At 44.3% G+C, this 23,412-nt stretch overlaps 1 protein-coding gene across 3 annotated transcripts in view; it reads left to right on the forward strand.

Moving 5' to 3' along the window:
• Nucleotides 1–23,412, forward strand: part of ADCY9 (adenylate cyclase 9) — a 121,683-nt gene that overhangs the window by 80,857 nt on the left and 17,414 nt on the right. For all 3 annotated transcript variants that reach the window (XM_025416701.3, XM_025416703.3, XM_049110960.1), the window contains exons 3-7: nt 3,731–3,921; nt 15,761–15,865; nt 16,906–17,123; nt 21,466–21,568; nt 22,511–22,719. In XM_025416701.3, coding sequence (XP_025272486.1) covers nt 3,731–3,921; nt 15,761–15,865; nt 16,906–17,123; nt 21,466–21,568; nt 22,511–22,719 — 826 coding nt within the window. The remainder of the gene's footprint in view (nt 1–3,730; nt 3,922–15,760; nt 15,866–16,905; nt 17,124–21,465; nt 21,569–22,510; nt 22,720–23,412) is intronic.

Raw genomic sequence — 23,412 nt, forward strand, 5'->3', positions numbered from 1 at the left:
GCTTTGTGTTATCAGTACACATTGGTCATTAGGGGCTCCCTAAAGAAAAATTCACATTAGAAACAAATTTGGAACCATTGTTGATTTAACATTTCTACAAATGTTTTTGTACGTGGAACAGGAAGAAGACTCCCAGTGATAAGCAAGTCAGATACCCTCATTGACAGTAATAGTGAATGTTACAGAGTTTTTACTGTTGCCAGGCACTGTCATAAAGGCTTCCTCTGTGTTACTCATTTAATCTTTGTGTCAGCCTTATGGGGCAAGTCCTGTTCTTAGCCTTGTCCTACAGTGAAGTATCTTATTTCAGGTCATCCAGTGGAGAGGGGGTGGGGCCTGAACTTGAGGGCTCCTCTGCAGAATCCATGCCCTTACCCATCTCTGCGTGGCCCATCATAGAAGCATTGCTACCATCACTACATTTGGGGAGAGTGGGTTCCTGTTTCCATCATGACTTCCTGACTCCTATGTCCCCTAACTCCCTTATCACCCACTGTGGCTGGCATTTCCACAGCACCCTGTCCTTTCCTTTCATGCCTGCTCCTTACCATCTCCCCTTGTACCCTCTGTTGATTCCAGCATGAAGACTCCCAGAGCTGGTCTACATGGTGCCTTGCACAGGCCCTTGCTCATCTCTGGCCATCCTTCCACATGCATTCTCTTTTCCAGCAATACTAAATTCATTTCCATCCCTTGACTATGCCAAAGGCTTTTCTGTGGGACCTGTTCATGAACTGTTATAGCAACACCCACAGCCTGATAGCAGTGGCTCCAGCCCCTGCCTGTTGGCTCTCACTGTGCTGACCCCTCTTCATCTTTCAATCCTCAGCTTGGAAGGCACCTCATCTAGGAGGCTTCCCTAACCCCCAAGTCTGTAAGGGGCCACCCTCTTGTGCTTCCCAGGGCACCCTTACTTCCTAGTCCTAGGATTTTGGACTCACAACTGCCCACTCTCTAGATCCTTCCTCAGGTGACGTCCCAATACAGGTGGGAATCATGGTTGCCTGTCCTATCACAGTATGTGGTAAACAGGAGGCACATGATAAGTGATGAATAAGCAGCAACTTGGTAGTCAAGTTGAGAGTATCAACAACAGACCTCAGGGATGTGCACCCCAAGGCAGCATCAGAGTTTGTGACTGCAGAGCTGGGCTGCTGTCACTTGCGTCCCCTGCTGGAGGGCACGCCTCTACTTTGAAGTACTAGCTCCAGCTTCATGCATGTGTATCTTGGGCTCCGTCTGTAGCTCTTTTGGTCTGCTGGCTCAGCCTTTTCCCTGCTTTAGTTGTCACGCCTCCAGGAAAGGCCTCCTTCACTTGCTTGTCCACGTGTGGAGCCTCATGGGCAGGGGTAGGCGGGCAGAGAAGCAATTATCTGACCAAGGACTTCCAAGAGCAGAGCCTCTCTCGCTGCCCTGGCTCTGCCTTCCCTGGGGAGTCCTTACCCACCAGGAGCAGCAGCCTCAGGCAAGGGAGTCCCAAGCCACCAGCATCTTGTAGGGAATGCTATTCTGGGGTCATGGCCAGCTACAGACATAACTGAAAACCTTTCCCCACAGCAGTATCTCCTCACGCACTGCCTTCCTCCTTCTTCCTCCTGGTCCCCTGGATGGCCCTCTGCAGCAGCACAGTGTGCCAGCCGGAGCCTTCCCCACTCACTACCAGGAGACCTACAAGCTGTCTGCTGTGTTATCAGGGGAGAGCCCATTGGAGCAGCTCCAGGGAATGGTCCTTTCCTTTCCACGCACTTCTTTGACACAGCCAGAGATAAGCCTACAAGCATGGAGACTCTGGAACGGGAAGTAGGGCTTTTCTCTGGTTAGCCCACAAAGGTTGCATTCTTTGACTCTCCCAAGGCAGAATGGCAGTGAGTTCAGTGTAGTCTGTGTCAGAATGTGAGGAATTCACACATAGGTGCTTTTACTCCTTGTCCTCTTCCACTTCATGCTTCCGTATCAAGTTGGTACATGTACCTGATTGTGACTGGGATTGAATCAGTATATTGATTGTGTATTTGTGTTGAAGAAAAAAAAAAACATGGAAGTTCAGGACCTTAGTTAAGAGTGAGTATTTCACGGTCTCCTTTAGGGTAAATTAATGTCCAGAGTTACTTATCTGAGTCTTTTGATTCCCATCTATGGTTTGACTGTGCTCTAGGATCTCTCTAGGCGACTTAAAACACACACTATATAGTATTTTTATGCGAAGAAAGGGAAATGAGAGACTAAAGAAATGGTTGCATAACTGTAAAATGATAAAGGATAATTAAGTAATCCCTAGGTTGTTTAACTAATTTTTTCTAAAGTATTCTCAGTCCCCAACATGGAGCTCAAACTCATGACCCTGAGATCAAGAGTCACATGCTCTACCATCTGAGCCAGCCAGGGGCCCTCCCCCTGCCTTCTTTAATTAATTTTAAAGCATTTATTAAAATGTACTGAACGTAAGCACCCATGTGAGTTTAGGAGTGTAGACCCCTCCCCTCAAATGTTTCCATGATGCCTTTTCATTACCATCTTCTGCTAGAGCTTCAACTCTCCAAGACAGGGACTTTGTTTTGTTCTTAAGTTTATTCTCTAGGTATAGCCAACCCCAGGCCTAAAACAAATGTTTACTGAACAAATTACATTGCCACTCCCCTCAACAGGTTTGTAGTCTGGTTAAATTTCAGTAAGGGCTAACAGTGGATTCTTTTAAATAAGATTTGCTTCCTTTCCAGAAATTGCTTGAAAACTGCTGCTTAGTATTTCCCAGCAGATAATTCTTTCTGAGGACCTGGAGCAGAGACCTACCTGCCTATTAGAGCTACCTAATAGTGTAGCATATGTTAGCATGTTATTTCAGTCTTTTAATGAGAATTATAAAGATGTCGATTATTTGTCCATCTAACTAACTTTTTTTTTTTTAAAGATCTTATTTTTATTTATGAGAGAGAGAGAGAACAGGGGGAAGGGCAGAGTCAGAGGGAGAAACAGACTCCCTACTGAGTGTTGAGCGCAACAGACACAGGGCTTGATCCCTGGACCCTGAGATCCCCAGACCGTGAGATCATGACCTGAGCTGAAACCAAGAGTCAGATGCTTAACTGATTGGGCCACCCAGATGCCCCTCCCCCACTTCTTTAACTGAAGATTTTGTGAGAGAATAAAATTCTCATAGCCTACAGCTTGACTAGAGCTGCATGTTCTTACTGTGAATGTTTAGATCCAACTGAAAACTGATACTTGACCATCTGAATGAAGGGAGGTTTTAATTACTCCTGTCAGTACACGTTATGTGTAACAGTCTTGCTTTTCATAAGAGGTTTGCAATCCTGACATAGGTAAAATGATCCATATTCTAAATCACCCTTACATATAGACTGATCTAGCAAAATAAACCCAAGAATGTCTGGGGTCAGCCCTCAGTCTGTTAGGTTGCTGGCACAAATCGGTCATGTGACCCTTTCATGGAGGAACTATTTATGCTCATTTCAGACCCCCAAGGTAAAACAAGCAGCCAAAGTTCAAAGAAAACATGATATAAGTTAATGGTGTGTCTTGGAAGCAAACATTCTTCCTGAGCCTGCACGTCTCTGAAAACATCATGGAAGTCAGTAGTAAAATATGACATTCATATTTTCACTTTACTCTCCACTTTTCAGGAGCGTGTCCTGCACATAGAGAGCAAGATCAAGCTGCATTTCAACCACCGGTGGTTTCCATCTGTGCTGATTGTAATTTTTATCCATAGGTTTGAAGACATACCTGATAGCGGGTCAGAGAGCGAAGGAGTCTCATTGCAGCTGTACAGAGGCCTTGCTTTCAGGCTTTGAGGTCATTGACGGCTCACGGGTGTCCTCAGGTCCTAGGGGACAGGGGACAGCATCACCAGGGAGTGTCAGTGACTTGGCGCAGACTGTCAAAACCTTTGATAACCTTAAGGTTAGTTTTTTTTTTCTACTTTTAAAATTTTATATTAATTCTGCAGTAGAACATGTGAAATAATAAGCAGCCTTTGGGTCTGTGGCAGACAACTTGGAATGCCTTTCAATTTGGTTTTTGCAATTTTTAAATTTAGTATAAAGTCACCAGCATTTTGCATTTTTTAACATCTTTGTTTTGACCTATTATGCACCTCCATTTTCTTTCTACACTGCATCAGTTTGCTTCTCACTCGAGCTATTGTTTTCTTGTTCTGAGACCTATGCTGTCTTTTGGGGTCTCAGAAAGTTAATGATAAGTGATAGTAAAGTAATTCTTCTCACAACTTGCTTGGAGAGCTAGTTGGTATCTTATTTCAGAGACCCATTTTCTCAAGTGCTCCTACATCTCTTGAAATCTAATGTCTTACAATTATTTTCAATTTTGTTGGTGTGGTTGAATCTTACGGCGAAGCTCACAGCAAGAGTGCGGGCTTGCCAGGATCACTACAGTATTTCATTGTTGGAGCAGAGACCTCTTGGCGGCTGTCTACAACTACCCATTTCTGTACATAAACTGCCACAGGATTACATAGTGGACTGTGGGCATATGAAACCATTCTAGTTTATGAGCTGCTCCTCAGTTTTTACATGTGATTTCACTTCCTTCGCTGGTATCTCTTGTTTTTACTATTGAAATATTTGCTGTTTCCATTTTTTAAAAAAAAGAAAGAGAGGCACTCATAACAGTCCCCCTTCACTGTGTTGTGCTCTCAAATAATAAAATATGTTGGCCAGGATGATGGCCTGTTGTTACAGCTTTATCCAGTATGTTCCTGTTTATCCACATTCATTCACGGCTTTGAAAGCCAGCTCTGCTGGTATTTAAATTCAACAGGATCATAATGTGGGCGTCCAGGTCATTTCCCTCTGGCAGAATCCGTAATCCCTGTCGGCCAGTTACTTGTGTAATTACTGGGCTCAGGTTTATTAACAGCACTCATGTATCATTTTCATTGTGTGCTTTGTTAATTTAGTGCAGGGTTTTTCAGCCTCAGCACTAGGAACATTTGGGGCCAGGTAATTTTGTGGTGGGAGCCTTCCTGTGCACTGTGGAGCAACATCTCTGGCCACCACCCACCAGATGCCAGGATCACCCTTTTCTCCCATTATGGTGACCAAAAATGCCTCCAGACATAGCCCAGTGGCCCCTGAGGAGGGAGGAAGGGAGGGTAAGATCTCCTCTGGTTGAGAACCTGTGAGCTAGGGTAGTAGACCCGGTGCTTTCCCATGTCCTCTGGTGCATGTGTGACTGCTAATGTATCTGAAATTTCCTTACTACCTGTGGCACTTTCAAGACAGCCTCTTTGCTTGGGGCAATGTTTTGCAGCAGTCAGGAAGAGGAGCTCATGGGCTTCATGGGCTGTTCCTGAGCGTGGGCAGGAACAGTTGTAGGGGAAGAAGTTGAGAATGTAGTTTTCCAAATACAGCTTCATTATTTAGAGAGAAATTATTTCCTCCAGGCTTCAAACTGAGTTGTATTTAAGTAGAGAAATAGAGCTCAAATCCAAAAATAAATGATTTGTTGTGTTTGCCTGCCATGTTAGATTGTTACATATATGTGTGTTTCTATCCATTGCACATAACTTCCAATTTAATGACAGCGATTTGATGCTAAATTGACCTAAAAAAGTTTTCTCTTATCCCAAAAGAACATTTCTTGTTCTAGTTTATGTGTATATTTATAGATACAAATATATTTACCTTTATTTTTAAAATCTGGTAGACAGAAGTTATTTAGTGTATTCTGTTGTCATGTATAAATTTTCCAAATAATCATCACAAGTTTTCTGAAAATTTTGTGATCTATTAAATTAACTGTGTCTGCCAAAAGGAATTTCAGAGGAAGAAAAAAGATCTTTGTGGCCCTTCCAGGAGGGAAGTGTGAGCTGGACCTTGAAGTATAATTTCTGGGCTACTTTCATGTGCTGAGGAGGGGATTACAGGACATCTGAGATGAGGACTGCCCCAGCAGTTAGCATGGGAGGATGGAGAGGTAGACAGCGCGGTCTCCACTCCAGACTTTGCTGCTCTGGGAAGTCATGCGCGGTCTGGCCCCTCCGCTCCTAGTTCTGTAGGGTCAGGCAAGAGTAGGCATCTGTGAGTGCCTTGCAAATTGTAAGCCTTGGTAGCTGGGTGAGTCCTTAGGAGCTATCATTGAGCCTGAAAGAAAACTGAGGTCCATTTCAAGGATTATATACATTGTAATCTGACGAGTTTTTGCACAACAGAAAAAATATTAGCCACCTGCTCATCAGTTTTTGGGGCAGACTTATCCTGTGTGCTTGTCAGTACCTCATGCATATCATTGGTTTGTTACGTCGTCTGCACTACAGTTGGTTTTTCTATTTAGCTAGAAGCGCTGGTTGGTTTCTCCTAATCCTTTGCCAGTGTCTGGTGACCCTCCCTGTGAAAGAGTGACTTTCCTTTGTGCTTACTGCCACCTCATCCAGTGAGAGGTTGCTCCGTGTGGATTTCTATCACCGACTCTACACCTCTGTACAGCATGGGAAGCCCTAGCTCGTTGAAGGGGTTTGTGTTAGGCAGTGCTCCCCTTGAAAGTACGTTCCCTTGAGCACTGGTTTCTCAGGTTGGAAATAGGTGGCAAGTATGGAAAAAGCATTCTGTGGTCAAGTAAACATGCAGAATTCTGGGTTACACACTACAGAAAGGGTCTCTGTATGGCAGGACTTCTCAGAGCCTTTAGTGCACTAACATGCACATTAGGCCTCCAGAAAGGGATGTATTCTCAGGTTTTTGCGACCACAGTCTTCTTTTTTCAAACCACACGTTTTGGGGGAATGATTGTCAAGTAGGAGGAGTTTATGGAGGAGCCAAGAAATTAAGGAAGGGTGTTGAGTGAATATTCCTCAAGTGAATGCGTGCATGTCTTGGTCCTGTTGGTTTCTGTCACCTGTAGCACACCTCACTGTCACTCTCCCTCGGAGCTTCCTTCCTTGCCCTATTCAGTGTCATTGGAGTTGCCTGAGGCTCCATTAGCTAACGGTTGTCTCCCCATCTCCAAATCCTCGGTCCATTCAGCTATAACATACACTTTTAACTTGTTTCTTATGCGGCTTCCTGTGAGCTCTTTGAATGCAGGTAGGACCCATATGTGAAATAACTTACGTTTTTCCCAAGTGTACAGCCTGGCATGTGGTAGATAATTATAACTTTCTTTTGACTTAAGTTTTTTTTATTCGTGAATGATACCCAGAGAACTGTAGCTCTGCAGAGCGAGGCCAAGAAGCCCAAGCAGACCTGAATAGAAGCATTTGGTTTCCACTCCTAGTGCACGTGTCCCTAGTGCACATGTCCCATGTGAGTTGCCTCCCAGTTCATAGCTAGAGGATTTTTACCTAATATTTCACAAAATACTCTGAGTGCTGTAATGACCTACCAAGAAACAGTAGTGATGTCAAAGGATAAAGGGTTTGGCGATGAGGTCATAGGTCCGAGAGACCCCTTCCCACACCTACACCTTGGCTTCTTGAGTGAAAGTTTCTCATCCGGAAGGCCCTGGATAGCGTAATGGGGAAAGAAGGGTACTACCAGCACCATGGCATTCAGCTTTCTGAGCCTAAGCTTGCAAAAATACCACTAGGGTTGGACTGGGGGAAGGAGGAATCAAGAGGGGAGCCAGGGAAGGGGACAAGGACTTTATATATCAGTGTCATGGGAGACAGTTTGCATACCATGGAAAGGGCCAGAATTTACAGTCAAAGATCCTTCTCAAAGCCTTGGCTTTGGGACTGTGAGCAAATCCATTTATTTGGCCACGATGAGACATGATGACGACCACAATCTCCCAGGGCTGCTGTGAAGATCAGGTTAAGTAATGCCCATGAATGTTAGGTTTGGAGTAGAAGCTCAGTTAACACCAGACGCACATTTATTCATTCCATGTGGGAGGAGTGAGGAAGGACAGGAGGAGACAGATGCTGCTTTGATTTGCCCACAAGGAGTCACTGTCTCAGGAAGGTCTTGCCTTCTCTGTTTGTTCTGATGAGAGTGTGGTTCTTCAGTTTTTGCTGAAGGGGATATAACTACATCACAAATGTGACACTGGAGCATGAGCACCTTGGCCCCTTGAGTGTGACCTCAGTTTTGGATGTCTGTTGCTCCTTTTCCACGAACACTGTGGATGATAGACGGATTGAGACTATGTATGCCAATAAAAATAGCTGTCTAGCATCTTTGTGAAGAGAAAGGATACGAAAACCTAAGATGTGGATTTTTGTTTGTTTGTTTAATCACATTAGTCCTAACCAGTAAACTGTGTGAGCTGTGAAAGCATCTTAGTTCATCTCTAAAGGACCTCATTGGAAAGACACCTGCTTGGCTAGTCTTTGTGAATTTAACCTTAATCTATTATTCAGAACCCTGGGGCTGTCCGCTCATAGGGCATTTCTACATGTTTACAGTCAGTAATGAGGCTGATGATATGGATTTGCCCACATGGGGGTAATTCAAGGAGGATCTGTTACATCTTCAAAAGGGTAATACTTTTCCTTTGAGGTTGGTAGCCCCAGGGACCATCCTTCTTTGGCAGTCCCTGTGACTTTTTTTTTCCCTGTGACTTTTTAAATGATTCTAAGTAAATGGCCACTTCTTTTCTCTCTCTATTATTTGTGTGTAAAATCACTATAAGCAGACTCTGTGGGCTCGGTGTGAGGAGGCAGCTAGCCTTTTAGTATTTCAGAAATGGAAAAGATGGTAAATATCTATCTATCTATAGTTTAGACACTAAGTATTTCTTATAAATGGTGGTTGAATTGGTAGTGGTGATGGTTGCACAATTCTGTGAATACACTAAAAGCCACAGGATTATATATACTCAAGATGGGTTAATTGCATGGTATGTGAATTCTATCTTGATTAAGCTGTTATAAAAATGAATAGTAGTGTGACTGCTAGCTCTGAAATGTGAATGTAAAGTTAGTTAAAAAAAAAAAAAAGACTTTCAGGTTTTATCTGTATTTCCAGTCATGTGTGTTTTCTTCAGCCAGGAGAAAGCCTATACCCTGGAAATCAACATCTTCTCCTTACAGAAGAGTTCTAGCTGATGGAGGTAGAGGAGTGAGGGGGAAAGAACCAACACTAGAACACCACAGTAGTATTTGCTGCTGGCAGGGTCCCTCAGTGAGTTCTAAATTTAGTGGCTAAAAGTTTAAGGAGAAACAAGATATTTGCACAGGCTCCAAGCATCTCCCTCCCCCACCCATATTTACTGATTACAAAAAGAATAGTAACTCCACAGTGGAAAACCTGGTAGGCTCCGCCTCACTGAATAATGAAGGCTGACATCATAACAAGGATTCGAAGATTTGCAGTGCCCTGTCTGCGCCCCTCCCCCACCATGTGATGTGCTGACAAAGGCACATCACATCACCTCTGTAGGGTTCTTCTCCCAAATCCTAAACCTTGTCCAACTCGTGAGAAAGCATCAGACAGTGCAGATCCAAGGCCAGTCTACAAAACATTCTGATGCCTGACCAGGACACTACAACAGTGACAAGTCATCAAAGATGAGAAAAGACCGGGGACCTGCCGTGGACTGGAGGAGACAAGGAGCCGCTAAATGCAGCGTAGGATCCTGGTACAGAAGAAGGTGGTTCGGGAAAAAGCTGGGAAGTCAGAGTCAAGCCTGTAGCATAGTTTGTGCACTGTGCCAGTCTTGATGGCCATGCTGTGGTTGCTGACGTTCAGGGACACCAGAGAAAGACACATGGCAACTCTCTCTTTTTTTTTTTTAATATTTAAAAAAATTTTTTTATTTATTTATGATAGTCACAGAGAGAGAGAGAGGCAGAGACATAGGCAGAGGGAGAAGCAGGCTCCATGCACCAGGAGCCCGACGTGGGATTCGATCCAGGATGGCGCCCTGGGCCAAAGGCAGGCGCCAAACCACTGTGCCACCCAGGGATCCCCTATGGCAACTCTCTTAACTGTCTTTCCTGCTCTCCATAAGTCTAAGCTGTTTTACAATTTAAATGTTTAATATATATGTATTAACTATTTTACTTAGATTATTTTAATCATACTATATAAGTGAAAGCATATAATATTGATTGTATCTCTATTATGTATTACATATGAATTGACATAAGAAGATATGTCCAGCATCATTTCACTGGCACCAGCAGGTAGTGAAGTATTACATGTCAATGAAACTTCCCAAAATACCAAATATTTTCTCATTTTTTACTTCCTGATGGAATATTTCCACAGAAATATTTCTGCCTTATCATCCTCAGTTATTAGACTAGTGGTCATTTAGGGCTCGGGAATCAAGCAGGGTTCTGCTACTCCATACTCTGTGACTCTGAGATCTTGGGTCTGATTTTTATAGGTTTTTTTGTCGTTGTTGCTGTTGTTTTGCCTCCCGTACTCTCAGACTGTGCACTTTCTGTTCTTAAAGCTTTGGGGATAGCTTTCTTTTTCTGTAACAATTTCTGCTCCTCTTTTTCTCTAGTATTTTGATTGCAGAAATCGTCTACTTGGAAGTGTTCATGCTCATGCTAGCCCACTAATGTAAACAATGACACGCTGGCCCCTTAAGGGCAGCAGAAGCCAGGCTGACTGAGGCCCCTCAGTGCAGGCAGTTCCTGTTCACTCAGAGATGTCACATGCATGGATGGGGTCCAGGGGACTGCTGCCTGGGCTTGAGCTTCCCTGTGTCACACTGTGACTGTGTGACTCTGGGCAAGTCCTTTCTCTTCTCTGCCTGTTTCATCTGTGTGGAACAGAGTGAATCATAGCATCTGCTTCTGGGTGCTTCTGGTGACCGCAGGCAGGGAGCAGAGAAACCCGGATGGGCCTCAGTAGGTCCATTTGTTGTTCCTGGGTGCCACACTCAGCCTGAGCTTTGAGTTTGGGAGCGAGGGTTGCTTCTCTTAGTCATAGGACAGCTTACCAAATAGTCACGTTCTACAGACTAAACAGGCTAAGCCAGGACTTTTCTGATGTTTCCTCTTCATTTCTCAGAAAAGAGGTTTCCCTGCTCTCTTCCTTGACAGTTATGAATAAGGACAGCTGTTGGCTTAGAAATGATTTATCTTGTGAAGAGAAATAGCCTTGAAGAAAAACCTATTTCATAGCTCTATGCCATGTATTTCAAACAGAATGTAGGGTGTGTGTATTGAAATGTGTTAAAAACAAATGCAAATGTACTCAAGTGGGTTAGAGAAATAGTTATAATCTTCCCTCCGCATTGGAGGAAGGAGCAGAGATCATCTGGGAAAATGCAGAATTTGTTCTTGGGTGTTCTCCAAGGGATCTCGGGTTTCCCTGGCAACAGCCAGCACACTCCGAGGCCCCCTAGAGTACTGTTTGGGGGACCTTAGCTAGTCTTTTTAAAAATATTTATTTATTTATTTATTTATTTATTTATTTATTTATTTATTTATTTATGATAGTCTCACAGAGAGAGAGAGGCAGAGACATAGGCAGAGGGAGAAGCAGGCTCCATGCACTGGGAGCCCGACGTGGGATTCGATCCCGGGTCTCCAGGATCGCGCCCTGGGCCAAAGGCAGGCGCTAAACCGCTGTGCCACCCAGGGATTCCCGACCTTAGCTAGTCTTATTAATAAAGCTTCCCTTGGTGCCCGGGAGGTGGTCATTACTGCTTGGGTTACTTTAGGGGAATGAGGCCCAGGCAGTCATAGTGCCAGGATGATTCCCTGGTCCTCCCTGTGTTAGGAAAGGAAGTCAGAGAGAGGCTGCATGGTGGTCAGGGGCCAGGAGCCTGCAGGCGGACTCCCACTGCTGATGAAACTGTATCCTCCAAGCAGCCTCCTAGTGTGTTAGAAGGAACTGAAGTCAGGCACAGAGACTGTAGACACTGCATGGATAAGGACCTGGTTGCTGTTCATGGGTATGTCCCCAGCACACAGGCAATTCTCCAGCACAGCAGCCTGCTGTTAATGTAAGAGTGGTTTTATCTAACGTATTGGGCATGCCTCCCAAGATGGTGAGGTACCCCAGATAGTTCCTCAAGTCCAAAGTGCTCTTCTGGATCAGGGCTTCTCAGCAGGACAGTCAGATGTTTAATGGCAAGGGAAACATTTCACAGAGGTATCTGTTTGTTTGGCAAAAACCAGTTTGCCAGATACTTTAACCCAGATTAAAATGAAACTGGAAAATAGTTTCACTGGTAGTTTCTATGGGTAGTGGGGAGGGAAACAAACCCACCTTCTGCTGCTTAGCGGGACCTTCCTAGTGCAAAAGGGACTGTTGCCACACATCAGAAGAGAACACCGAGATGTGAGGATGCCTCCATCAGGGCAGATGGACCTCTCTGAGATTTTTTTGTTTCATTTGTTTTTAATACTTAATCACTGAAATTTCCTCCCCAAAACAAAGTTGATGAGGACGATATAGAAGGACAAAACCCCACATTTTCAAAGCACAATGAAATGACCTTCTGGATCCATGTGCTGTGAGTTCCTGGGGCTGCTTTGCTACAGGAGGTCTTAGAGTCCATAGCTGGTTCTCCCACCTGCCCCTGGTGTACTCACTCCTGGGATGAAGCTTCTGTGGAGGTTTAGAGGGAGCAGTGAGTACTGTTCAGCCATTGGGGATCCCAGCCACAGTGCCTACTCTCTGCTGCCTGACATGTGACTCTGATAAGCCCCCTGAACCTCCCCGAGGACAGTCTCTGAGACCATTTATGAACATTATGTCTGTGCCTTTGCTCCCTGAGGCTCTTTTGTGGGCAGTCTACCAGACCTTACCTCTGTATTAGAACATTTTATCATGTCAGGGTAAAGGCCGCAGAGCCCCTCTTTGTCAAAGGAATGTGGACTGGGGTTGACCAGTTGGGAAGACCAGAGTCATAGGCTCCTGGAGATCAGCCCAGTCCCCATGGACATTCCCTGTCTCCACCTGCCTGCCAGCCACTTCGCAATCAGCCTCCCCAGAGAGAGGGCACCGTTCTGAAGTTGTGTGCCTTTGATGTGTGTCTAGGGAACCTTCGCAGAGGGTGTGTGCCCTCTGGTGTCCAGTAGGTTTGCTAGTCTCTGTTGCATATTTGTGGCTCTAAGTGCATAAAACATCTTGTATGTGTAAAGCCAGCATGCCACAGGGAGTTTCTAAGAAGCAGATGGCCTGTTTTTAAAGTACATGTGGTGTGCTTAGTACTTAGGAATAAACTGAAGCCAAGAGATAACCAAGGATGACTGTCCTGTCTGCATTAAGGATATCAAATTACCATATGAGCTGTCTTCATGACCAGAAGTGTTATTGTTAAGGACCAACATGTATTGAGTGCCCACTGGCACCTGACACAGAGCCCAGTGTGGTAAGTGCATGTGCGCTTCCAGTCATGCCCCCTCCACCCCTGCCGGACATCACTGGTCAGCTACAGCCCTCCCGCTGGGCCCTGGTGTAGCCTCCTCGTCCTTCTTCTTTCTTCCACACAGTCAGTAGAGGGAGACACACCTCCATTGTGGAAAGGAGAAACTGAGGCTCGGAGATCTCCCTACCTAGTAACTGTAAGAACCAGGATTTGGTCCATGACAGTTGATTTCAAAACCTCTAATCCCTGTGCTACACTAGTAATCACTAGAGTAATTTCTAGCACTAGAACTAGAACTAGCACTGTCACACTACATCTCTAGTCTTAAAGTGTAAAAAGTAGCCAGAGAAGTATCTATTAGTATTTTGTCATACCTGCATGAGATTGGGGACATCCCTGGACCCTAAGGGTATGACTCATGTTAGAATCTCTTGGACTGTCCCATGCACCAAACTGTGCCTGCTTCTCCCCCCAGGCTGCCACCTGGCCCTTGCAAAGGCCAGTGTTGCCCTGGAGGTGCAACCTGCCACCCCGGTAACCATTCATTCCCACCCCCTCTAGGGCGAGCCCTCAGGAGTCATGTGCTCCTCTGAGGAGTGCTGTTACTTTACCTTTCCTGAGGGGGCTAGAAGGACTGCTCCATGTTTGCAGTGTTGGATTTTGTTTCTTCATTTGAGAAGATCAGTGGCCCCATTAGCAACATGTTTTGAGGTTTAACTCCATCATTACCAACATGCATTAAAATAATTCATCGTATAGGGATCCTGGGTGGCTCAGCGGTTTGGCGCGGGCCTTTGGCCCAGGGCGCGATCCTGGAGACCCGGGATCGAATCCCACGTCGGGCTCCCGGTGCATGGAGCCTGCTTCTCCCTCTGCCTGTGTCTCTGCCTCTCTCTCTCTCTCTGTGTGTGACTATCATAAATAAATAAAAATTAAAAAAAATAATTCATCGTATATTACTGAGAATTAGAACACCCTGCCCCTGTTAAGAATGTCTGTGTTTAAAGAGCTATTGGTGTGTTTTACCTTGGTACTGCTGTTTACTCAGTATGTTAGTTAATGATTTGACCTGCTGCTTTGGTGTGTATATTTTCATGTTGAGAATGAATACGGATGTTCAGACTTGTGCATCGTGTCAGATTCCCAGATGACACAACTCTTTAGAATCTTTATTTCTTTTATTTAGTACAACAGAGGCCTGAAATCTAACTTAGGATGTGATATAGCTCATATCCTTGCCCTTGGGTACTAAGTGATCCTTATTTTAAATTTCTAAAATAGTGCCTAGCCTCCTATAATGTATTCCAGTGTTTAACTGTGCTTATTATGCTAGGAATTGTTTTAGAGTCTCACTGAATCTGTTTTCTGCTGCTGTTCATCTTCTCCACTGGAAGCTGTTGGTTGCTGTCTTGGTGGCGGCAGCCAGTTTCCTGAATCCCATTTTTAGATAATAAGAGTAAAGTGATTGAAGATAGATACACTGAGTGCCAGGAGCAAGGCTAAGCTGTGTCACACACTTCTTCACTTAGTTCTTACTACACATCTGCAAGAGCTATGTCACCACTCTAGTTTTGTAGGTGAGAGAGGGCCCAGGTGGGTGATTGCAAGAGGGCATCTCCACACCGTGATTGGGAGAAGCAAAGCCTGGCACTTTCTGCTCTGCATGTTGGGATTAAGCCTCGACTTTTCTTTTCTAGGTCAGCTAACTGCTCAAGCTTCTGAGAATTCCTAGTCTGCAGGCATATTCCTCTGAATTTCCAGCCTGTTGTACATGAACAGCTCACTGTCACACAGGCTGGAGAACCCTGTGTAGGCTAGTGGCTGGTTTGTTGGCCTGATGATAACTTTGTTGAGATATAATTCACATTGCCATAAAATTTTCCCCTTTGAAGTATACAGTTTGGTGATTTTTAGTATATTTGCAAGATTGTGCAGCCATCACTACAATCAGTTTTGGGATATTTTCATCACCCTTCCAAAAAGGAACTCAACATCCGTTAGATCATTCCCCATCCCCTCATCCCCTCACCCCTGGCATCTGCTAATCTTCTCACCATCTCTATGAATTTGCCTTTTCTGGACGTTTTATACAGATGGAATCCCATAATATGTGGTCCTTTGTGTCTGGCTTCAGTCACCTAACAATGTTTTCAGGGTTCATCCATGTTGTAGTAGCTGTCAGTGTTTCCTTCCTTTTGATAACTATGGATAGACCACATTCTGTCAATCCATTCACCTATCAATAGACATTTGAGTTGTTTCTACTTTTTGGCTGTTATGGATAGCACTGCTCTGAGTATTCATGTGCGCCAGTCTTTGTGTGGACATGTTTCTGTTTTCACTTCACTGGTTTGTTTTCGACTCCTGCTCAAGTGGCTCAGTAAGCCTTCCAGTCGGTTACAGCCATTCAGTGTGACAGCCAGTTGCAACAATGGACCTGATTGAATTACGGGTTATGGCTGTGTTTTCTGTGTGTATTCTATGGTGTATGTTTTTCTTGTAGACCTGTCCTTCATGCGGAATCACGTTTGCCCCCAAATCGGAAGCTGGTGCAGAAGGAGGAGCAGTCCAAAATGGTGGTCAAGAGGAGCATAAAAACAGCACCAAGGTAACAAACTCTTGGTTGTTGTTCCTGTCAGCTCCTCTCCTGGTGAATCCACCTGAGGTGACATTCCTGTCTTGTTGGATTCTCAGTTCTATGAATAGCTCCTTTTAGGTGACACCATTCCCCACCTTCTCATCCTAATGGTTTTGAATATACCAGTAACAATCGGGATGGAGAGTCAGGTCTAACCCTTGTGAAGTAGAATAATTGCATGCCCAACTGGATGGGACTCTTGTAATGTGCAGTAAGAGCTTAAAGACATGTGGACTCCAGTAGCTAGGGAAGATCTCTGGGGCTAACCCTTGTGAAGTAGAATAATTGCATGCCCAACTGGATGGGACTCTTGTAATGTGCAGTAAGAGCTTAAAGACATGTGGACTCCAGTAGCTAGGGAAGATCTCTGGGGCCAGAACATGTGGTAGAATGTGGATGTGGAGAGAAAAGAGGGATGTGCAGATGTATCCTGAAGAGAGGCTTGGGTTCAGAGCCTGCAGGGAGGACACTGCCACAGAAGTCTCACCTGGAGACAGGGCCAGGACAACAGTAGAGAACAAAGCAAAGACCAAATCTGAGAGCCCTTTCAAGAAAGCGTATAAAAACTGAATCTCCAGGGAGGCCTATGTGTGATATCCTCCACCCTGGTGCCTTCTGCCTCCTGCCATCTGCCCCTGTATGGATTCTTGTACTACATCTACCACCCTAACCTCCCAAACCTGCCCCCATGGCCCTCTGCAATGCTGATTCTATGGTTTGCAAGCTCCAAGAGCCTCAACTCTTCTTTGACCTTCTCTCCATCTCCTTCCTGGCTCTTCCTATGATATCACCTTCCTGGTTGCCTCAACTCCTGGAGGTGCAATCTGATAAAATAGGGGGATGAGGAGAAGTGGATGGGTGGAGAGTTTGAGCATCAGATTAAAACAGAGATATGAAGGTCAAGTGTACAGTGGGGGCCCAGTGTGACAGAGGTCAGGATAGTATAGCACTGCTGCATACTCACATTTCAGCCTCTGTGTCTGCCCCTCACTATTCTTGTCTTGAGGCAGGCTCCTGGAGCACCTAATTCCAAAACTCAAAATGGACTTCTGAGTCCTCCGCAAGAGGAGAAGCTCACCAACAGTCAGACATCCCTGTGTGAGATCTTACAGGAAAAGGGAAGGTGGGCAGGAGTGAGCTTGGACCAGTCAGCTCTCCTTCCGCTGAGATTCAAGAACATCCGGGAGAAAACAGATGCCCATTTTGTTGATGTTATCAAAGAAGACAGGTAAGAGTCAATCATTTCTAAAAAAAGTAAAGATCTGCAGGTAGGGATCGCTCCCTTTTTTCTGAGTCACCTTATCTCCATGTGTTTGTCCCTTCGTTGTTAATATATTACTTTATTTTGAAGTAATTTGAAACTTAGAGAAAAGTTGCATAAATAATAGTTTGCCAAGGGGATCCCTGGGTGGCTCAGCAATTTGGAGCCTGCCTTTGGCCCAGGGCGCGATCCTGGAGTCCCGGGATCGAGTCCCATGTCGGGCTCCCGGCATGGAGCCTGCTTCTCCCTCCTCCTGTGTCTCTGCCTCTCTCTTTCTCTCTGTGTCTATCATAAATAAAAGTAAATAAACAAATCTTTTTAAAAAAATAGTTTGCCAACTTTTAACTTTTTACTGTTTTATGCCCTCTCTTTCTTTATGAAATTTATTTTTTTCTGAACCATTTGATTATAAGATGGATATATCATGCCCTTTGCCCCTAAATACAATATTTCCTAAATATAAAGATATTCTTTTTTTAAATTATTCATGAGAGACACAGAGAGGCAGAGATATAGGCAGAGGGAGAAGCAGGCTCCTTGTGGGGAGCCTGATGTGGGACTCAATACCAGGACCCCGGGATCATGACCAGAGCCAAAGGCAGATACTCAACCACCAAGCCACCCAGGTGCCCCACAAAGATATTCTTTTACATAACCATGGTTACCAAATTCAGGAAATCTAACATGGATGCATATTTGATCTTATCTACGGTTCATATTCCAGTTTGGCAGGGATTTTGGCCACAGAAATGATGTGTCCTTCTCAGATGTCCTATCCAGAGGCACATGGTGCCCATTTGTCTTCCCTCAGTGATAGTAATTTTGAGCAACCAGGCAAGTGTTACTGACCTCTCCAATCTGGTTATTTTCTCCTTGTGACTAATAAGCAGTACTTTAAGATCATGCATGTATTCCATTCCCCAGCAAACTTCCCTAGATTTCATCTCCATCATGGTTCTTGCCAGAAATAGCCTTTGAAACATATTTTTAAAAAAGATTTTATGTATTTATTTCAGAGAGAGAAAGAGCACAAGCAGAGGGAGTGGCAGAGGGAGAGGGAGAAGCAGGGTCCCGCTGAGCCATCGAGGCACTCCTTGAAACAGCCTTTACTATGATGGTTCAAAATGTCAGTTCTTCTATTTCAGCATGAACTCCACAGTGACAGTTGCAGCATATTGGCATGGCTCCATCATTTTTTTCTAAATTTAATTTATTTATTGGGTGGAGTGGAGGGGAAGGAGAGAGAGAATCTCAGGCAGACTCCATGCTAAGTGCAGAGTCCAATGCAGGGCTCAATCTCATGACCATGAGATCACAACCTGAGCCAAAACCAAGAATAGGATACTTAACTGAGCCACCCAAGCACCTCTCCATCATTTGTTTTTCAGTTTCTGGCACCCTGTTCTAGCACAACAGAATATTCCAAGCTCGTCTTAATTACATCTTCCCTGATCCTACTCAGGAATCAGCCATTTGTCCAAAGAGGCTTGGCTCCTTTTGGTGAAGGATGGTATTTAGATATGTTTATTGTTTATGTCTGATTTAATGTCATTATAGCCAAAGACATACTCTGTATGGCTTCAGTCGCTTTGCATTTATTGATACTTTGTTTTATGGTCTCACATGTATCTGTTTTCTTGAATATACCACCTGCACTTGGAAAGAATGTATTCTGCATTTGTAGGATGTTGTGATCCATAAACACAATTAGGTCCAGGCAGTGGGCAGTATTAGATCATCTGTCTCTTTACTTTTTGTCTATAGCTCTATCAGTGTTAAGAGAGGGATTTTAAAGTCTTTCACTGTAATTGTAGATTTGTCTATGTCTCTTTTTGGTCCTGAAAGTTTTTGTTTCAAATATTTTCATGCTCTTTTTTTTTTTTAGGTACATACACATTTATGACTGTTACAAATCCTGGTGAATTGGTCCTTTTGTTATTTTGAAGTATACTACTTTATCCCTGGTAATACTGTATCTTAGAAACCACTTTATCAAAAAAAAAAAAAAAAAAGAAAGAAAGAAAGAAAGAAAGAAACCACTTTATCTGATACTAACACAGAAACTCTAGCCTTCTCATTCTTACTCTTTGCCTGGTATATCAATTACCATAAAAAAATTTCAACCTGTATATTTATATTTGAAGTGTGTCTCTTGTGGGACTTGCTTTTTTTAATCATCCTAAAAGTCTCTACCATTTAATTCTATTTTAATATAATTATCAGCTTTTTACCCATACCTCTTTGCATTGTTGTTATTATTACTTTTGATGGTTGCTCTAGGACTTACAGATAGGCATCCTTGAATTTTTATAGTCTACTTATGGTTAGCATATCATTTCACTTTATTTTTTTAAGTTTACTTATTTATTTACATAAGTACTCTCTATACCCAGCAGGGGGCCTGAACTCAGGACCCTGAGGTCCAAATTTGCATGCTCTTTGGACTGAGCCAACCAGGTGACCCTGTATCATTTCACTTGAAATGTAGACATCTTATAGCTGTATAGATCCATTACTCTTTTCCCACCCCTTGTGCTCTAATTTTCAAATGTATTATGTCTGCCCATATTGTGACCTTGACCTCTAATGCCACCCTCTTGGTAATCTCAGATTGGTCTCCATTGATTACTCTTCTGCTGAGTTGGATCATATTTTCCGATTTCTTTATATGTTGTATAATTTTTTATTGTATGGTGCTTAGAAACTCTGGATTCTGTTATATTGCTCTGAAGAATGTCAGTATTTTGTTTCTTTGTTTGTTGGTTTCATTAAGCCATTAACTTACCTAAACTTGCACACCAAACTTTGTCTCCTCCAGCAGCTGCTGCTCTTTCATAAGCCTTCATTAGGCTGCTTGGAGTCTGCTGTGCACCTGCACATTTCAAGGGTTAGCCAGAGATTTGAGCAGAGCTCATATGACAAATTTGGGGCTGCCCCTTCTCTGGCTTTTTCTTTCTCTAGGATTTTCAAGCTTCTTTTCCAACTATGGGCAGCCCAAAAATTATTTTCTGATTTTTCTAAGCCAGTGAGATCATGACTTTTCCATCAGAATTTTAGCCGTCTTGCATATGGTGCTGACTAATGGCTTCTAACGGTAAAAAAGAAAAACAGTAAAACATGGGAAATTAACCTGGTGCTGTTCCCTTCTTCCACATGTGACTCTCCTCCATTTTCTACCTACTTTGGTCAGTCTCCACTACCTTCTAGGAGTCATTTTTATATCTTCTCCAGAGTTTATTGTTGTTGTCTGAGAGGGGATTGGCCCAAAAGGAGCTAATCTCTATTCTCAGAAATGGAACTTGTCAATATTAATTTCAGTGGAGCAGCACAGCATCTAGCTAAATGTGGCCATTGCACATCCTCTGTAGGGCTGCTGTGCTCATTTTCTCTCTATCCACACTTCCTAGGTGGAAGGGAGGAGGATGGCTGTCAGCATTCAGGGATGGAATCTTGTCTCTTCTGAGTCTGAGAGCATAGTGAGGTATGGTATACCTGTCACAGAAAGAGAGAGTCTTCTGTCCCACACAGGGACACTGTGTGTCAGGCATATGTGAGGGACCTTATCTGATTTAATTACAGATGTTATCATATGAGGGAGAGAGACTACACTCCATGGCTGTATTTGCCTTCTGAAATTGTGTTAATACTCCCATAAATTTCTGGTAATTTCCAGTATAAAAAGGATATTACTATTTGCTAGCAACCATAAAAGAATGAAAGAGTCACATAAAGCAGGTTTGATGTCTCTGCTTTAAAATAGTTGAGTGTTATTTTTCAGGTTTCACACGCAATCTACATATGTGACAATAGCACCCCAATTACACTAACTATAAACAGTTTTGTGATAACAACCTGTCAGCTCTGGTGGCAGTAATTACTTACTGTCAGTACTCTGAATGACAGGACAGCTGGCTTTGAGTTAGGTTTTCATTGGAAGCCTTGGAATCAGCCTAAGTCCTTTTGGTACAAGGGTGTCTGGTTCTCCAGAAGCAGTTGTTTCCTAGCACAGCAGATCTGCCTTCTTCCCCAAACCCTGGAAGATGTTTCCAAAATCAGAGTGCTCATGACGTGTGCTATAATGACAGCAAACAGTTGTTGTTTAGTGGAAAGGAAGTATAATGTCACAAAGCACTTTCCAGATGTATGTTCTAAAGGAGTGGTCAAGCAGCATCTGTCTCATAGTGATTGTCAGACATGGTTCTTGTGACATGCTTCAGGAATGGCGTTTGGATAGCTGACTGCAATCTTCGATAGAGTAAGTACAATAACTGTGTGCGGTGTTGATCAGCTGCATTTTTGTTTCTCCTAGCCTGATGAAAGATTATTTTTTCAAGCCACCCATCAATGAGTTCAGCTTGAACTTCCTGGACCAGGAGCTAGAGCGATCCTACAGGACCAGCTATCAAGAAGAGGTGTGTTTCCTCTTCTGTCTCTACTGGAGAAATCTCTTGTTTGCATCAGACAGTTCACTATCAGCTTTGTGCTTGTTGGCAGTCTTTTTTTTTTTTTTTAACCCCTCAAGTGACAGGCAAATGAAGCCTACTACTGATTTCTCACAATCTGTAAGCCTGAAACAGCATTTGCAAGTGAATTTATCCACACAGAGAAAACTCCCGATCTTCCTGGGCTCCTTTGTCTGGTGTCACTGGCATGTCATTTCCAGGCCCCTTTGCTCCATGCTAGCATTGTCCTCATTTTCTCCCTCCTTCCCTGAGACTCCCTAACTCCACACATGTGGCTCTTTGTTACATTTATCACACCACCCTGGCATTTCAGATCTTGTCCGTCTCCCCATTAGGCTGTGAGCTCCTGGAAGGCGATGTTTTGTGTCTTCCCCCAGCAGCCTACACAGAGCCAGGCCCAGAGGAGGCTCTTGAGTGGAAGCATGAGCATGTCTTACTATCTGTTGACATATCCATGCTTTCATCTGCTGTGGCTTCAATCCCTGCCTGTTACTTCTGTTATGAAGCCAGCTGTCACACACCCTGAAACTGGGACCTAGCCATTCAGTGGAAGCTTCCAGAAAAATGGTTGTGCAACAGCCTTTACAGACATCAGTCCATAACCCAGGTTTCAGGCTCAGTGTGTAATATGCTTGTGAGAACTCACTGGTTTGTAATAACTTGCTATGTGACCTTGTGCAGTTTCCTAAGTGCTTTGTGCCTTAGTTTCCTCATTGTTAAATAGGATGGGAGAGATGGCCCACCCAAAGCACTTACCACCTGTGCCTGGTCCAGGGTGGACAAGTGCTCAACAAATGTTCGCTCTGTTTTCCCTCTTTTAAATCTGACTCTGTGGCCACCTGTTGCAGCTTCTGTTCATGCCTCCCATCTCCCCACTTCTGCCCCAAACAGGTTATCAAGAATTCTCCTGTGAAGACTTTTGCCAGCGCCACCTTCAGCTCTCTCCTGGATGTGTTTCTGTCGACAACAGTGTTTCTGATTCTCTCCATCACTTGCTTCCTCAAGTATGGGGCTGCCGGCACACCTCCCCCGCCTGCTGCCCTGGCGGTCTTCAGCGCCGCCCTGCTGCTGGAGGTGCTGTCACTCGTGGTCTCAGTCAGGTAAAGGCTAGCCCGCCAAGCACTTCTCCAGCTTTTAGTGTTTAGCTCCCTCTGCTGGCTCAACAGTTTATGGCTGCACAGCCTGGCGGCAGTTCTGCCAACCCATCTCCTGAACCGAAGGCCTCTGCAAGCTTATTTCAGGTGTCTGGTCCTCCTTCCCCCAGTCCTGCTTCTAAGCATCCTCCCTCACAGGCCTCAGCCCTTGGCACAGGTGGGCATCTTCTTTACCAGAGGGTCAGTGTCCTCTGCCGCCCCTTGGCTGCCAGCCAGTCCCTGGATCTCCTCCCTTGGAGACTTAAAAAGAACAAGTTGGAAGAGAGGGAGTGAGAAAGGGAAGAGAAGCAGAACAGAATCATAGAGGGAGCAAATGATGGGCAGCCACCTGTGGATCAGTGGGTGCCTCTTCTAGATGTATGAGTGAAACTATAAACCCTTAGAAGAATTGTGAGTGTCCATCTCCTTGAGCCTGGGTCAGGCAGTGGTTTCTTAGATATGACATGAAAAGCACGATCAGCCAGAGAAAGGAGATAACCTGGACCTCATCAAAATGTAAAGCTTCTCAGTTCCAAAGAGCACCTGTCACTTCTCATGCCACAGTGAGGGAGCCTGCAAAACAGGAGAGTATGTGCCAAGTGCATCTGCAGTGAGGTCTGATATCTAGAATGTAAGCTCAGTAATGAAAAGACAAGCAAC

The sequence above is a fragment of the Canis lupus genome, chromosome 6, assembly GCF_003254725.2.
Source record: "Canis lupus dingo isolate Sandy chromosome 6, ASM325472v2, whole genome shotgun sequence".
Classification (NCBI taxonomy): domain Eukaryota; kingdom Metazoa; phylum Chordata; class Mammalia; order Carnivora; family Canidae; genus Canis; species Canis lupus.